Source organism: Tetrao urogallus (genome assembly GCF_951394365.1).
Source record: "Tetrao urogallus genome assembly, chromosome: 1".
Classification (NCBI taxonomy): domain Eukaryota; kingdom Metazoa; phylum Chordata; class Aves; order Galliformes; family Phasianidae; genus Tetrao; species Tetrao urogallus.
This window is the reverse complement of record NC_136813.1, coordinates 140,259,203-140,275,541: the sequence shown is the minus strand read 5'-3', so window position 1 is coordinate 140,275,541 and position 16,339 is coordinate 140,259,203. Positions and strand designations below refer to the sequence as shown.

Here is a 16,339-nt window from a genome sequence, read left to right as displayed (position 1 = left end):
GATCAAGCTCACTACATTTCAGGAGGACACAAGGCTGGATTTTAGTCCAGCTATCTCTGACAATACCATCACTTCACGCTCACTCAAGGAAATGTCACTGTAATATCACATAGAATGGAAAACATAACATAATAGTTTGGTTCATTCATGTTTGGTTTTTTTTTTCACATAAAGCTTTATAAAAGAGATAAAGCTGAAGAAAATGAAAACAGACATACATATTATGATGAGATACACTGTCCTTATTTAAACAAATTTCCTTGAGCAATGTATTTTTAAAAGGTGAAAATTAAACACTAGTATTTGTTTCAATGTATAAAAGTGATGATAGTAATTATAAACAGCCCAATGGTCTTTTGCCTATTTCATCCTAGTAAGTTTTCACAGCAAAAATAGTAAAATTTGCAATATTACCAAAAAGATGCAAATCTGTTAAATATATTACTCTGAAGTAAATTAACAATTAATTTATAAGAATCTACCATAGGAACTATTAAGTGGACAGTAATAATGATTTCCTATATAAAATCTATTAAAAATTTTTGGAGAAAATATATGAAGCACAGCTGATAGCTGATGAAATCTGCAATATGGCCACAGAGAAATAACTTGCAGATCATCAAAGTTAGCTCTTGTGCAGAAACATCCACCATGAGTTCATTAATTTCATTTTCCTCTGGAGAACAGCAGGAGGTTTCCATAATGCAATCACCATAGCAAACAGATTCAACGTTGTACTTTAAGCTTTACCCGTAGTTGGAACTTGCAACAGCTTAGGTTTTTTGGTGCTCTGATCTGTCTTGCTCTCTGGAAGGCTATGTAAATATAAAAATCTTCAGCAGAAAGACAACTCTCTCTAAAGTACTGGTAACTGGTCTTTGCAGAAAACTGCCAAAAACATAAAAAAATTAGGGATAAAGAGATTTAGCTGAACTGGTAAAGCTACACAGCAACACTACATACAAAGCAGTTAACTAGGTGTCTGTTAGAAGCTGTGAGATTTGAGGACTATGCCCTCTAGATACACATGGACATAAATTCTTGGAGCTCACTGGAGACTTTGAAGCTTTAAAGGTGCTCAAACTGTTTTCCATAGCCCGAATGCAGGCAAGCTTTGATTTTGCATCAATGAAGTCAAAGAGCACTTTCAACTATTTTGAACAGCAAAAGAACTCAGATTCCAGTCACCAACCATAAATGGAAAGCCCCAACCTCAAGAAGTTGCCTCAACCTTGCTCAGATCAAGCATGATTGTGCTCTTGGCTCAGACACCTTGGCCAGGTTACTGAAATTAGTGTGATGACCAACTACAGTTCTCTCTGCATGTGAGGGTAGAGCCCATGGAGCTTTAACTATTCACATGATTAAAAACAACCAGTATAGTTGTGTTCTGCTCTACCGGCTCTGCATCCAGCACCAAGACCAGCCAGAACCGTTTCTGGTTCTTCATCTAAATTAGAAAAGGGTTCTCCTTTCTGTAGGAAATGTTGGTGGCTTTATAATTCCCCCTCCACCCCAGATGAGCAACACAGTTCTCTTTTGAAATTTGTCTATGTTTGTTCAGTTCACATTCTGAATGGAAGATAAGCTTGCTTTGTTTTTCTTCAGACATGAATTTGTAAAGGACTTCTTTTATTTAGTCACTTAGTTGAAACTCTTAAGTCAGATCCTTTTTTCACTGTCCTATTCTGGCCAGCAGAGCACAAAGCACCACAGATTCTCTCCTAACAGGAGGAAAGCTCTAGTGTGTCACATACTGGGTGCCTCACGTTGATCTGCAAGGTGGCCCCAAAAATAGAGAAATATTTGACTGCAGGGATCATGCTGATTACATGCTGCTGAGTGCACAGTACCCATAGCAGGTCTCATACTGCTGCAGGGCCATCCGCAGTGTGGTTGAAGGGGAGTACAAAGACATTCGATTTTTATTCATACACAAACAGGAAAAGATGCAGTTTCCTTGCTTCACACTTCTCATCAAGAAGGTGGCTTTACCCACTGCTTCATTTTTGTCTGCACCACTGAGACTTGACCCTGGTTCAGCCCTTAGAAGTCACAGTGCAGCTGGAAACACAAGCAGGTGATCCCCAGATGCCTGACAGCAGCTCACGGAGCACCACCACCTGGTTTCCTTCCAACTACACATCCCAAACACAGAACAATAATTAAGCCATACTGACCTCCAGCTGTTTTGATCTTGATGTGTTTATTTCCTTCTAATCTTAATTAGAAAACAAAAGGTAAAGAAGGTTAAAACATTGTAACATATAACTTATTTAGAACACATTTAAACAAAGCATGCAACAGAGGTACTACTGTTCCAAAGACAGTTGCTATTACTATGACAAACAGTGTTATTTTTCTTCATTTTTTGTTTTGCAGCACATTTTGGAAGCTCCAGTCAGTGACTTAGCTCTGTGGTGTACATAAGTGACAGCAGCATTTTGTTGTATTAAATCTGAAAAATATTACACGATCTTATAAATATATTTATGGCTTGTCTACTAAGTATTTGTAAACACAATGTTTTATTTCCCGCTGTTTAAAAATATAGCATGGAAAAGACACAGTTTGCACTAGGTATCATTTAAGAACAGAAGCAAACCTGAAAGCAAGCACTCACTAACCGTTATTACTGAATTTCACCACAGTGCAAGTAAACATCTTCAAATCTAAAAATAGTGCCAAGGCTCTGCAAGTGCATATATCATCGCCTCTTAATCCTAACAGTATTTTGTTTTCCTTGAATTCACACAGCACTCAGAGCACAGAGAAGCTGTTCAGAAGACAATGTACCACCCTGGCACCATCTGCTCTATGATTCTTCAGCAGAAGTTGGAATGTTATAACTTAAATGGGAGCAATCACTTGGGTGATTATAAACAACCCCACTGCCTTAAGAGAGCCCAATGCTGTTAAGTCTGTCTGAAGTAATCACTGATTTTTAAAGGATAAATACATCTTACTAGATAAAATTTAACCAAGAAAGTGGGAGAAATGCAATGCACAACCTTACAATACCTTTTGGTGCAGTTTTCGTCTGACTGGAAACCATGGCAGCCGCATCCGATGGCAGACCAACATACACACCCCCATAGTTCCTGATATGAAGAAAAAAAGTAACAGACATCAGAACTTCAGTGAAACACTTCTTCCAGTAGCATAAATGTCACACAGCAGTGTTACAAAGACCATGGATGGACAGAGAGGATGCACAACCACAGAAGTCCTTCTTTCCCAAGGCTGCAGGAAAGGTTCTTCTAGAGACCCAAGAGATAGATAGTCTGATATCAGAGCATAGCCCTGAGACCACAGAAGCACCTCCTTCTAACAATGCATGCCAACTAAACAAGACTTTGACCTCTCCTGATTAATAAATAGGATCTACACCCCCTTCTCAGGGCCATACTTGGAGAACACTGTTAGTAAGAAGATGCATAAGTGTATTAGATACTTTTGTATTCCAACCCTCTCCCTTTCATGACGATAAAGAATGTATTTCCAGCTCTGAAGTCCGTATAAAAAGCAGGAACTGATGCAAGGAGGTGGAAATGGGGTCCTTAAGAATCTCTGCCATACTTGGAGCTAATTACAGAGTAGCTTCTCTGACCCATTAGGTACTAAATGAATCACTTCTCCTCCAGCTCCTGCATCTCTGAGTTGATTTCTGACTTGTTTGATGACAGAGTTGTACTTCCTTCAATTTCCAGCCCAACAGAGATCTCCCAATGATGCTAATGCCATCTGTGGCAGGGCTGTTGTGATGGCAGAGGCCCCTGGCCATTATGGAGCAGATTACTTACCACTGTGAGATATGTGCTCCTCTTGCTGAAAAGCTCCTTTCCCCAACACATTAACAGGGGTGACGATCACCAATTTTGTGTTTTGCATGAGATTTCCTACTCTTTTTTGCTTTGCTCTGATGGTGTCAGTGGGAATTAATATGATGCACATCCAACAGCAAAATTCAGTGCAATCAATTCCAAATAAAGCAAGTACAGCACCTACCTCCTTTTGTCATCATCTGATACAGATTCTTCTGCTCTGTAACACCAAAAGACGTAAAACACATTAGCAAATAGTTTCTTTCAGATACTCTGACCATCAGGGTAGATTCAGGGGCAAATGAAGAACGGTATTACTACTGATCCCAGTTTCATTCAGATCATCCACAATGCTATAAAGTACTCACAAAGGCAAAAAAAAAAGAAGGACAATTTTCCAATCTAATGTATGGAAGAAAGAAAAGGATTGAGAACAGATGCAGCTTACTTGCCTTGATTCCTTCCAGTGATGCCTGAAACTAGGCTTGGGAGCTGAAGCTGGTAAATAAATATATTTTCTGATTGAGTCCCCACATAACGCACAACAACATAAAATCTCTGAACAAAACAGAAACAATTATGGGCTGTTCTTCCATCAACAGAGGACTAGATGAGAGTGGACATCCATGGCATAAGAACAAGGATGAAGAAAGAAACCTTCACAGTAGCTGTGCCACAATGTGTTCAGGAACCCCTATATAAAGTGAGGTACTGCTACTACTGAAGTCAGAGTTGTTTCCCAATCAACAAATTGCAAAATTAACCCCTTATAAATGGGCAATCAGTTTTCTTTTATTGTCTGGGTAAAATGGATAAGGAGTCACTGAAGTTTGACTACCCCTTCTTGAAATAGTGCCCAGTGTAATTGAACCAGAGCAGAGGATAAAGATAAGAAGGCAAATGTGGTTTAAAAAAAAAAAAAAAAAAAAAAAAAAAAAAAAGATAAAACTGTCAATGTGATTCCTTGTGGGTAATAGTGCCCGTGCTGTGCTCTCACCTCTGAGAATCACAGAACTGTAGAGGTAGGAAGGGACCTCAAGAGATCGTCAAATCCAACTCCCTGCTCAAGTAGGTTCCCTACAGAAGGTTGTACACATAGGCACCCAGATGGGTCTTAAATTTTATCTCTAGAGAAGAAGAATCCATTATCCCTCTGGGCAGCTTTGCTCTCTGGCCTTCTTGCCAATGCTCTCTAGATGGGTAAGAAGCATATCCTCTGCCATCACCCAGCCTCAGCTTTCCTTTACACAGCCAGAAAAAAAGCAAAGACCCCTTTCCTTGAGAGCTGCATGAAGTTGCTTTATCACTCTGCCCAGCTCCAGCAGAAGAAAGAGGAAAGCATATGTTTATCAATGGGTAGGAGTGAGCTGTGTATTTTTAGTTTTTAAAAAAATGACCACGCTTTTAGAAAGGAACTTTGGGTGCCAGGAGATCACAATCAATCATTTCTGTTGAACCAACCAAATGTGTCACCAGATTATCGCATACAACTGGAAACAGTTTCTATAATCCAGATTAACCATTATGCAGGGAAAAGAACCCTTTTATAGCACTGACAAGTTCAAGAGTGGCTCAAAGCCTCTAAAATGGAGCTGTAAGAATAACAATCAATATTGTCCAACAGGAAATTAATGTCAATGTTTGAAAAAGCTTCTGCCAGGCAACAGGGCTATTTTGTTCTGTTCTAGCAATGTTCCGTTATGGGGCATCACTGAGCAATTACTGTCATTCTCTCACCAAAACAAATTACCCAGGACTATGATTAAGCAGGCTAGGTTTTTTAATCATTTTACTTTCCTACTTTTCTCTTAATAGCTACAAATCAAAGCCTGATTTTAAAATGCCTTTTCTCTTAAATTCTCACCAGCGAATATGCTCAGAACAGACAACAGTTCTTGGACTGGGTGATGGCTGGTTTCAATCTGCCATACTGCTACTACTGAGCAGACAGAGGAAGAACAGAAAAGTGTTCAGAGGAAAATAAAGAAAAATGTGGACACTGACACTGGAAGAAGAAGCCATTTTCCACCTTTCCAATGGCTGATTTCAAAGCACGGGAATGAGCGCTGCTCCAATTTACATATTACGCATTTTTGCACATTTCTTGCCTTCATAAACTGTAATCTCTAGTTTAAGGCACCATTCTGAAAGGTGCACACTAATTTCAAATGTCTAAATTTCTAGGAGCCAGCTAAGGCCGATGGAACCACTGCTGCTCATGCACCCATGCTGCATGAGCAGTGGTGGCCTCAGGGAGTGAGCTGCAATGGTGACACTCAGCCACACAGAAATGGGAATGAAAGGCAGTTCCCTTGGCTTCAGCAGCATTCTAATTGCTGCACCTCCAAGGCTCACTCTCCCCTCTCCTCTTCTGTTAAGTCTCTAGCTTCCCCTTTTGACAAGGATGAAAGAAGAATCTAGCATAAAAAAATAACCTATAAATATCTCATTTTGCATCAAAGAGCCTCTATTTATGGTGTCCTCCAGGCAGAACAAGTTATGATATGCCTTTATGCACCAGGAATGGACAGTAACTCAACAGCTGGACCAGACAGTCTGATGTGCTTTGCAGTGATCTGATGCTGTGCCACTGCACCTTCCCTTAGACACTGTTGATATCTGCTGCAAAGAGGCTGAGATCACATTTTTCAGCAGTTGACGTAGGTGGAGTCCTGCAACTGGTAGGCAGATTTAACAGCAAATTCACATAACAGCATCTATTTTCAGCTAAAATAAATGTTTCTTTTGGTAAGGATTTGTCTGTCCCATGAGGATTCCTGTCACTCTCTTAAGTCTGAAAAATATTCTTGGTCATCCAGCTGTCAGTTTTCACATCCATCAGTCCTGAGTCCATTTGACAACATACAAACTGCCATTTTTCACATAGTGTTTTAAATACAAAATGACAGGCATTCGCATTAATTCATCCCATCCACATTTTTCTTATCTCAGGTTTTATGGCTTCGTCCACGTTGACCTCCAGTATTATGCAGACTCCTTCTAGTAGTGCTCAGCAGTGCCACCAGAAATGACACATTAAACTTTGCACAAGTAACAGATTGTGTCACTTTAGTTTCCCAGTATTTCTTCAGACCAAGGGACAGGGACTATCAATTTGTATTTGATGGATTTCTCCCCAGTATTTTGAAACAGGCTAAAATTATCGTATCCTTTCCTTCCTACTGTTACTAATCTTCATCTGAACCTAGGCACACTTTCAACAGGCATCACACTGTTTTGCAGTGTATACTTTATCCCTTCCAAGCTTTCCCAGATAGCACCACGTCCTTCCTTTAGAAGCATGGCAAGTGATTTGCTTGAAGCTGGCTGACAGGTTCACCAGTTATTTGTAAGTGGGAGTATGCAGGAGGAGATCACATTCCCAGATAACACGCCTGTTTTGTTCTAACCTCAATCTCAAGAGAACTTAGCATGGACAATTACATTATCATCCTGATGTTAGTAGTGGAGCAACCCAAGGTCAAACATGCCCAATCTAAGGCCCAGAGGGCCAAGCAGCTTCCTTGTGGTCACTGGCAGGCTCCGAGCAGGATCCAGCCCTCCTCTGATCCACCCAGCTGCTGGAGCCCCAACGGGTTGCCCTCAGGAAACAAGAAATCTTCTGAATTACAATAACCAAATCCTGTGCTGAAAAATGAGACAGAAGTGAGAACGCACCTAAAAGCTCTTCTTAACCACAGTGAAATAGTTTCTTTTTTTCCGGCGTTCTACTTCTGTTGTAAAAATCTGCTGCTAAATATTAGGATGATTGATCTAGGACTTTTCTGGTTATACTGCTGTTTCTCTCCCTTTAACAGATCTGTGTTTCTAAGGTCTCACTAGAAGACTCAATTATACTATTACTCACACACGTTGTTCTGCTGGCCCCACTGTACTTATTTGAATGACTAATGGTTCCAGGATCAACTCTCTTTCTTGCAGTCAGCACTAAAAATTTGGTTTTTTTCTAAGTTATCTTACTACTTCTTTGAAACTTAACAGATTATCTGTCACTAAGTATCAACACAGTTCTACATGTACCCATAGCTTCAAACACAGAAAAGTCTACTACATTCTTAATTTTAACAGTGCTTGCAGATTTTGAAATGTAAAACTATTCAAGAACAAAGAAACAGAGGCAGTTGTACGTAGTTGTTTAAATTACCTAAATTGCTTGAACAACACAAGAAGACCCTAATATAAATTGAAAACAGTGTTTTTAGATACCTAGGAGTGTTGAGCGCATGAATGCTGCAGGCTATATCAAAAGGGCTTGCTCATAAGCCTGCCTTTAGCAATTTGCTTATTGTCTGAGACTGAAAATTCAGATCACATAGGTAGCACAAATCTCAAGAGTACCTGTCACAACAGCATTCATCTCACAAGTAAGACCCGTCTTTAATTCTAAGCCATGCTCTCTAATAGCAAGGACAAGCCTGTGCTTAAGATCTTCTCTCCGGGTATTTTTGACAGCCCTTATTTGTACACCAGGATTCTTCTGTTCAATTACAGTAGATACTTAAAATGAACTAAGTAAAACCCTGTTGCACAATATGAAAATACATCCCCAGTTCCTCAGTCTCAAACTCCAGAGGCAAATAATCATTCTATGAAATAGAAGGCAAGACCTTGGGACGCCTTCTTTAGTGTTTCCTTTCATAGCAAAATAAATTTATGTCTGATTAAATCTGTCCCTGCACGCTTTGCATCAGCAAATGAAAAACAAATTGAGAAGGGCTAATCTTCTGCTGCAGCTTTTCTGAAAACCAGAAACTGGCAACAGGCAGCAGAGTAACAGAGGTTCAGATCTTCCATGTTTGGAGAAAAACAGGATGGGTAGGGCTGCCCCCCGCTCCTCAGCAGCAGGGATAAGAGACAGAAAGAGGAATGATAGATGCTGTCTTCAGTTCAAAGACGGTAAAGGCCATAACTTTCCCTAACAAATGAGGCCTCACTTGCAGCTAGTTAGGAAGGTGAGTGTTTTCAAAAGGAAGTCTGGATGGGTCACCAGGTCTCTGGCAAAGTGGGAACATTTGCCTAAGTTAAAAATCTCACTAAAATCTCCCACAGAGCTGAGCGGATGCTCATGTTTCACTTCATACAATGACATGCCCCTTTCAGAAAGCTGTACTGGCATGTGACGGGGAAGAATAGTCTAAAGTTGTACGACCAGCTAAGGAAGACAACTTTCTCAATGGAGGCTGAGAAATAGAAGGGGAATGAGTCTGTAGAATAGTAAACATGAGGTGGTTTTGAGGAGATGGAAGTTGTCACCAATGACAATAAACACCTGACAGTGTTGATAATACACTAGGAGCCAGATGAATCATTACGTGTGAATAAATCCAGTGTAAGACTAGCAGGACTGAAAATAAGTCCAGGGTTACATGTTTGAAAGGGCAGAGCAAGTACTTACGCATCTTTAGTAGTCCCTGTGGCACCTAGAATTAAAAGGAAAAAAAAAAGTAAGTTTACAAGACAATGGCGTAATCCTTAAACCAACTGATAGTACAATAAGCATTTTCCTCTCTGTCTTAAACAACTTCCTTACGCATACTGTAAAAGAGAGATACATATAGCTTTTGGTGATTTTGTCTGCTACAAAGTCACTGCTGCTAACCAAGCAGTTACTCCTAAATGCCTACTTATTTTGAACATGTGCCATTTGATCCAGCTGCAGATTCAGCACTACATCTGTAAACACTGCTCCATTCTTCCTGCCAGACGAACACAGCTTCATAAAACAACTAGACAGAAACACTATAAACACTGGGACACAATCCACCCAAAGCTCCAGTCACCTAAACACATCAACCACTCCGTAATTCATCTTGATGTTTAACTAAAAGCAAAAAGACAAAAGCCACAACTGGGCTGCCTGATCTCAGTGATCGATTTTTTGGTGACTCAGACGCTTCTCTCTGGGAGAGGCACATTCACTCAAGTATGAACTCTTTCTCATTCCTCCCAAGTCATTAATGCCATGTTGCTATTACTGGTATGGCACCTGAGTAATCAGCAAAATATTCCTCTTACTAATTACAATGGCTAGAGTAGACACTAGAAAACGTTTCACTTCTCTTTTTTCCCTTCCTTTCAGCGTTTAGCAGGAAGATGGCATCCGAGCTCACTCTGCAGAAGCTACAGTTATCAAGCCAATAGATACTAGGGTTGTTTTTTTTTTCAGCTCTGCAACTTCATTTCTTGTAAAACTTTGTTTGCTGCTGAAAAATATCCATAATGAACAAACATCTTTCACCTTACTCCTTAGTATGTGATAATGTGCCTTCTGCACCTTGGCTTCAAAACCAAAGAGGAACAAAACTTTCAAGGCCTGCATGGCTTTCCAGCACTGCCTACCTGAATGGATAGCTGGAACAGAAAGAAACATCCCTCCTTACTGCTAACTCTTGAGGATAATTTCACTCCTGTATCCCCTTTGCCTAGTAACACTACAGACTCGTATTGACCATACCGATTTCTTTGAGAGTCAGCAAAATCTCAGTTCTCCTGCATGTATCAGTAGAAACTCTTAATTAAGCTGAAGGATGCACCTCTATGAGTAGACAAGCTTTAACTAGCTTTTAACATTCTACCAGGCAGCTATCTGAGGCTTTTGGCTCTGGAGGTGCATCTACATGGTATAACACAGAAACCCTCCAAATTAATTGTGTCCAGATGGAAGGCTGGCACTGCAGCACCACATGCAAGCCCGCCCTTGGCTGATGTGGGAAGATATCTTTTGCTACTACCCAGGCTAGTTGGCTCCGAGTCAGCCCAGCTGTGCGTCTCCAGGATACCACCCTGCACATCGAGACAGAGCCCAGGCGTCCACAACAGCTCAGACAGCAGATATTTTGGGAAGTCTAATCACATTGCTGTAGGCAGCAGGATTTTTTTCAGTAGAAACAGTTATTGTGTTCTGAGTCTGTTCTGCACTAGAACTACAACCTGCTTATTTTCTTACATCAGCTAAGCTCACTGCAAACAAACTTTTTCAAAAAGGCTCACGCTCTTTTGTGAAGCCTTCGCTGAGCTCTTGTCGAGTTCAAGCTAGGCTCTCAGCATTTTGGGTCTTGGTAGGACAAGGGGAAATGGTTTCAAACTAAAAGAAGGAAAATCTGGACTGGTTATAAGGAAGAAGTTTTTAATAAGAGTGGTGAAGCACTGGAACAGATTGCCCAGAGAAGCACTGAATTCCCATCACTGGAGACATCCACAGTCAGGATGGAGGGGCTCTGTGCACCAGATCTAGCTGTAGGTGTCCCTGTTCATTGCAAGGAAGTCAGCCTAGATGGCCTTTGACAGTCTCTTGCAACTCAAATGATTCTAGGATTTAAATAAATTAAACCTTCCTTGCAGGAAACATACCAGAATTGTTTGATACATAGACTGAGACCTTAGCTGGGTGGGAAGAACTGTCGGCCTACAGCACTGCAGCATTTCTGAATGTAGAGACACAAGTTCCAAACAATCATCAAGCACACTTCAAAGCCAAAACCATGCTCAATGCCATGCCCCTTTTCAGAGCATTACTTAGAGAACTGTGCATCACCTCTCTCCCCACCAGCAGCATGGGAGCTAGCTCTGGACATAAGAGGGGTCAGCTCACGGCTGGAAGTCCACATGGTAGGCAGGCATTAGGGTACAAATATACAAGCACTCTGGGACAGAAGCTGTCTCAGACCCTTTAGCGTGGGGTTCATGTCTGTGTTGGAGAGCAAAGCAATGCTGAGTGTTCCCAATACCCAGCAATTGGTCCCTTTGGCATTAGGGACTGAGCCACAGCTGGAATTCCCTGCAGCTTTTTGAAATGCTCCTCACACAGAAACACTGAGAACTAAATATGATGAAAACAAATTCACTTCTTAAGAGGTAATTTTTACTGGCTTGTTTCCCTTTGTTTTTATAAGCACAAAGAATTATGTTACCCTCACCCCCGTTGATGGGATTCCATCAGAGTTTCAGTACCGTAATTTCTCATTTTCACTAGCAGAAGTGAAAACAGAATGTAGTCCAAATTCACTTGAGTACTACTAAAGTGTCTGAATAGAGACCTCTAAGTGCTTCCAGTTCACAAAACATTTTCTTGCTGGCAGTGCTGTGCTTGAAGATGAACACCACTTCAGTTAGGCGGCTCATAACTTTCTCTGTGTAAAAATTCATAAGGTTTCTTCACTGGGGAGCCTGAACAGCCCTTATACACAGTTTTTATTTCACAATGGACCCAATAACGTTGCACTTTGCAAAGACTTGTGTTTATTTTAAAGTCCAGTCCACTCACCCTCACTCCTATTACTTCACCAATATGTTTCTTTAACTCTTCCATATTTTTTGTAAGCAACACATCAATCCCGTTTCTCAAGTTCCTCCTGCCATAAGTTCAGTCAAAGTATCTTGTTTAGCAACTATTCACAAATAGCTCTTCCACAACAGCAAGACTTAGTACTCTTGTAGCCATGACGATTTAGAAATATGACTTGAAAAAGGCTTTTCTGAAAGCTTTTCAGTTTTTTTCAATTACATCGGCTTGCCCTAAAGAAAGGCAGCACTTGACCCTACAAACCTTGTCTTCATCAACTCACAGTGGTTTTGCCATGCAGCAAATAGGCAAGCTCACTGTAAAGGCAGTAACAGCAAAGAGAGCTGAACCCTTCCTGCACCATGCAGAGTGACTGGGGATCTGAGGAATCATGAGAGGCACTGTGTTGCTTGCTTAGCAGATTTGTAAATGAGCAAATCCCAAAGCATCCTCCTTTCAATGAGAGGGGGTCTGAACTTTCAAAACAAAAGCAGGATTTCAGTAACTTCAGGGCAAACGCAATAGGTGGTTGAGAGAAATTGGTAGCCAAAGAGTATATTCCTCCATTTTCAAACAATATTTTCTTGCAAATACTCCAAATGATTAAAAAAATGCAATAAAATATTAAAAATCACATATACATGCATGCAACACATCTGAAGTTCTCTGTCATATGCTCCCTTTTGATTTGTGCCAAAAAACAGCAACATGGAACCAAATCCTAACATCACAGGAATTCTTTGTTGTGGGTGCCCCATCCCTGGAAACGCTCAAAAGCCAGGCTGGATGGGGCCCTGGGCAGCCTGAGTTGGTAGGCAGCAACCCTGCCCATGGCGTGGGCATTGGAGCTGGATGGGCTTTAAAGTCCCTTCCAACCCAAGCCATTCTGTGATGCTAAGATTCTATTCTGATCTACCCTTTTTTTTTTATTTTCTTTTTTTAACAGAAATTGATTACTTCTTCAGCTCCTCAAGCGGTACTTTGGTACATAGACATCACCTCCAATCAAACATTAATTATTTTCACAGCAGAATGGTTTCCTTGGTATTTCACCAACTTGATGTTAATAAGTCTGTTTAAACTTGGTGTGGAAATTCTCTTTCATCCTAATTTGGCTCATTTTAAGCTTCCCATAGAGTAACAGCTTGTCTGCCTATTTAAATCAAGGCTAGACTGCCAGCTTCTACGGAATGCCATAATTTAAGGCGTTGTCATTCCTACTACAATTGATATAGAAAAGAGTAGGTAGTTAAAAAATTCTGAGTGAAGCAATGCTAGTATGAAGGGAAAAGCCTTAATGCCAAAAAATGGGGAATTAATGGGTAAAATGATGTATTTTAAAGCCCAGAAGAGCTGTTTGGAGTTCCTGAAGCATCAGGAAATACCATGAAAGAAGGATATGTAAAGTGAAATAACAAAACATCACAAAAATTAAAAAAAAATGATAATAAAATTATTTGTTATTGTTAATAAAAACCTCAATGTGATTATTTTTTTTTCCAAATAAATATAATCCACAGTTAACATTAAAACAGCTGGTGGTTCTAAGAAGGATGTGCACATATCAATTTGCTCAGAAGTCTCCATTTCTCAGCTGAGGAGCCTTTAAGCCTCACATCCTTTTGTCTGATGCCCTGGAAGGAAAATCTGAGCTCTGTCAGTTTTACTGGCATTCTGGAGTGCTGCACCACAGACAGAAATGTTATTCTAGATCATGAATATTAGTTTAGACCCTGCAGACCACAGGACTGAGACCTCCTCTGATGTAATCCTAGTCATGCAACACAGCTAATGTCATTAGCTGAACTATCATTATGTATATGACTGCTTAGGAAAAAAAATCTAGCTGGGCTACAATTGAAATTTTACCCAAGCAAGAAAATGGGGACTGACGAAACCCAAGTCTACTCAGCTCCGTGAAGTATGCTACAACATTATCCTTAGTGGCAGAAATATGACCAAGAATATCACAGGTTAATTATATGTACCTCTAGCTTTGACATCACTGGCTGTAAAACAGTCGTAACTTCAGCATTAAAGTTGTAGCCATGCAGTACAAGCCACATAAGTCATTTGTATTCATATTGTACTCATTGTTAAAATGTTGAGAATTACACTTTTCTTAAAAGGTCTGCAATCCCGATTGTCAACAGTGTGTCTTCTCCACATAAATCATTTTTATCAGACACAGTATGTAAGGGGTGCTAAACTGCAAAAACAAATTAGCTATCAGACAGCTAATGCCTTACTTCTGCTCCCAGCTGTTGGTGATTACAGAGTCATTGACTGCACAGTTATTCCTGACTTATATCAGTGAAAGTGAGAGCTGCACCTTGTGGAGAGCCAGACCTGTTTTGGAAAGGTGTGTCGGTGCAGCAACAATAATCACATTACATTGATCACAGATTTTACACGGTGATGTTGTTTTTAACCTGTGCTAAGCCACTGGAGAACTGTGGATTATTTCTAAAGAGTGTGCAAGACGCTGCAAAGAAATGCAAACCAAAGTATTTCGTGAGTAACAGTGCAGGCACATTTAGCTATCCAAGAGCTGTACATCATTGAGAATCTTTTATGAACAGGCCAAAATCTGTCAAAAATAGCTACTGTTAAAGCAACAGTGGGCATTTATTTAAACATACACTGAGTTCAAAGTAACGCACTGCATAGTGCCACAGTTCATTCAGCGCTTGCAGTGAGCTCTGCAGGGTGGTGGCCACACCAATGGTACCACAACGGCCACCACATGGAGACAACAACCAATCAAAACTTAAACTTCCCTCCGAGCTGCTCTGATGGCTGCCACGATGCTTTCACCCAGCAAACAAATCCAGGCTGTGAGCACCATCCTAGCAGCAGAAAGCAACTTCAAGGCACGGTGACGGGGAATCAACAAGTGGAAGAGAATTCATCTGATGTTTAAGCAAATCCTACAGTGCATTCCTTACAGATGAGGAAGGCCTCTGGTGTATAAACCTCAGACATCATTTAAGAGAAATCAAGTAAACAATAATGGTATTAAAGCCTCTCCCTATGGGTGCAATGCACAGGACTGAGAAAGGCAGCCGCACATCACAGCGCATCCATCCATCCATCCACACATCCTGAAGCCCTTCCACCCAGGCACAGTGCCACAAGCTAAGGCCAGCACTGAGCTCTGGCTATGGGCAGTGGGCTCAGGGCTGAGCCCTCGCGAGCTGCTGCTGCTCTGACCGCAGTTTCGCTGGGCGTTTTCAAGACGTTGTGAATTTAATAAATGTATCTGAGAGACTCACGCAGGGATTTAAATAGATGGCACTGTTTGCCGAGTGCAGTCAGGATGAAAAATGATTTATAAATGCTCGCCTTTATAACGAGGAGGTCAAGGTCCATTTATTAATTTCCATCTATTTTCCCCTTTCGCAGGGGCTGGGTGGAGAGGGGGAAGGAAGACACAAGCGCACCATCTGCCCACACCTCCCCTGCTCTGAAAACAGCAACGCGCAAAGCGGGGAGTGGAAGGGGGGTGTTAAGGAAACCCCAACCTCAAGGCGCTCCCCAACTTCTCCGGCCAGCAGAGAGACGGCACAAACCCATTTCCGAAGCGGCCTTACAGGGACGGCTCTCACACCCCTGCCGACCCCCTGCCCGGCCCCGCCACCCCTCCAACCCCCCGGGGCAGCCCCGGCGCGCCCCGCCGCCGCCCCTACCTCTCCCGCCCGTGCCGCTGGCCGTGGAGTTGCCGCAGCCCATGGGCGCCGTCTGGGCCGCCCCGCGGTGCGGAGCCGCGCGGAGGGGAGCGGCGGCGGGAGGCTGCAAGCAGCGGGCGGAGCCGGGTGGGAGATAAAGCCGCTGGGACCCCTCCTCCTCCCCTTTTCCTCCACCTCCTCCTCCTCCTCCTCCTCCTCCTCCTCCTCCTCTCCCCACCCATCGCCCCGGAAACCGCTGGCCCTGCTCCCCTCCTCCGGCGAGTTCCCGCTGAAAGCCCCGCACCTTCCCGGCCATCCTCGATAACCCTTTGGCAGCTCCGGGACACCCCTCATCCGCTGCGGTGGCACAGGGCGAGGCGGCAGAGCCATTGCTGCTTCCTCAGATGGTTGCTTTCACTGTTTCTCTTCTGACAGAAGAGGCTTCTGGTTGCCATTGGGACCCACTGGATTGGGAAGAGCTACAGATTCACTGTTACCTGCTGATACCAGAAGCACAGAGAAACACGCAAGATGAGTTTACAAAC

General features: G+C 42.0%; 1 protein-coding gene across 1 annotated transcript; it reads right to left on the bottom strand.

Annotated features, from left to right (window-relative positions):
• Positions 1-2,106: 2,106 nt before the first annotated feature.
• LOC306944132 (overexpressed in colon carcinoma 1 protein homolog) lies at positions 2,107-15,858 on the bottom strand (the record flags this gene model as incomplete). The annotated part of the gene is made up of 5 exons (XM_079532589.1): positions 2,107-2,221; positions 3,012-3,101; positions 4,009-4,044; positions 9,241-9,265; positions 15,816-15,858. The coding sequence occupies 5 exons, from the start codon at positions 15,856-15,858 to the stop codon at positions 2,107-2,109; spliced, it is 309 nt and encodes a 102-aa protein (XP_079388715.1).
• Positions 15,859-16,339: the final 481 nt, after the last annotated feature.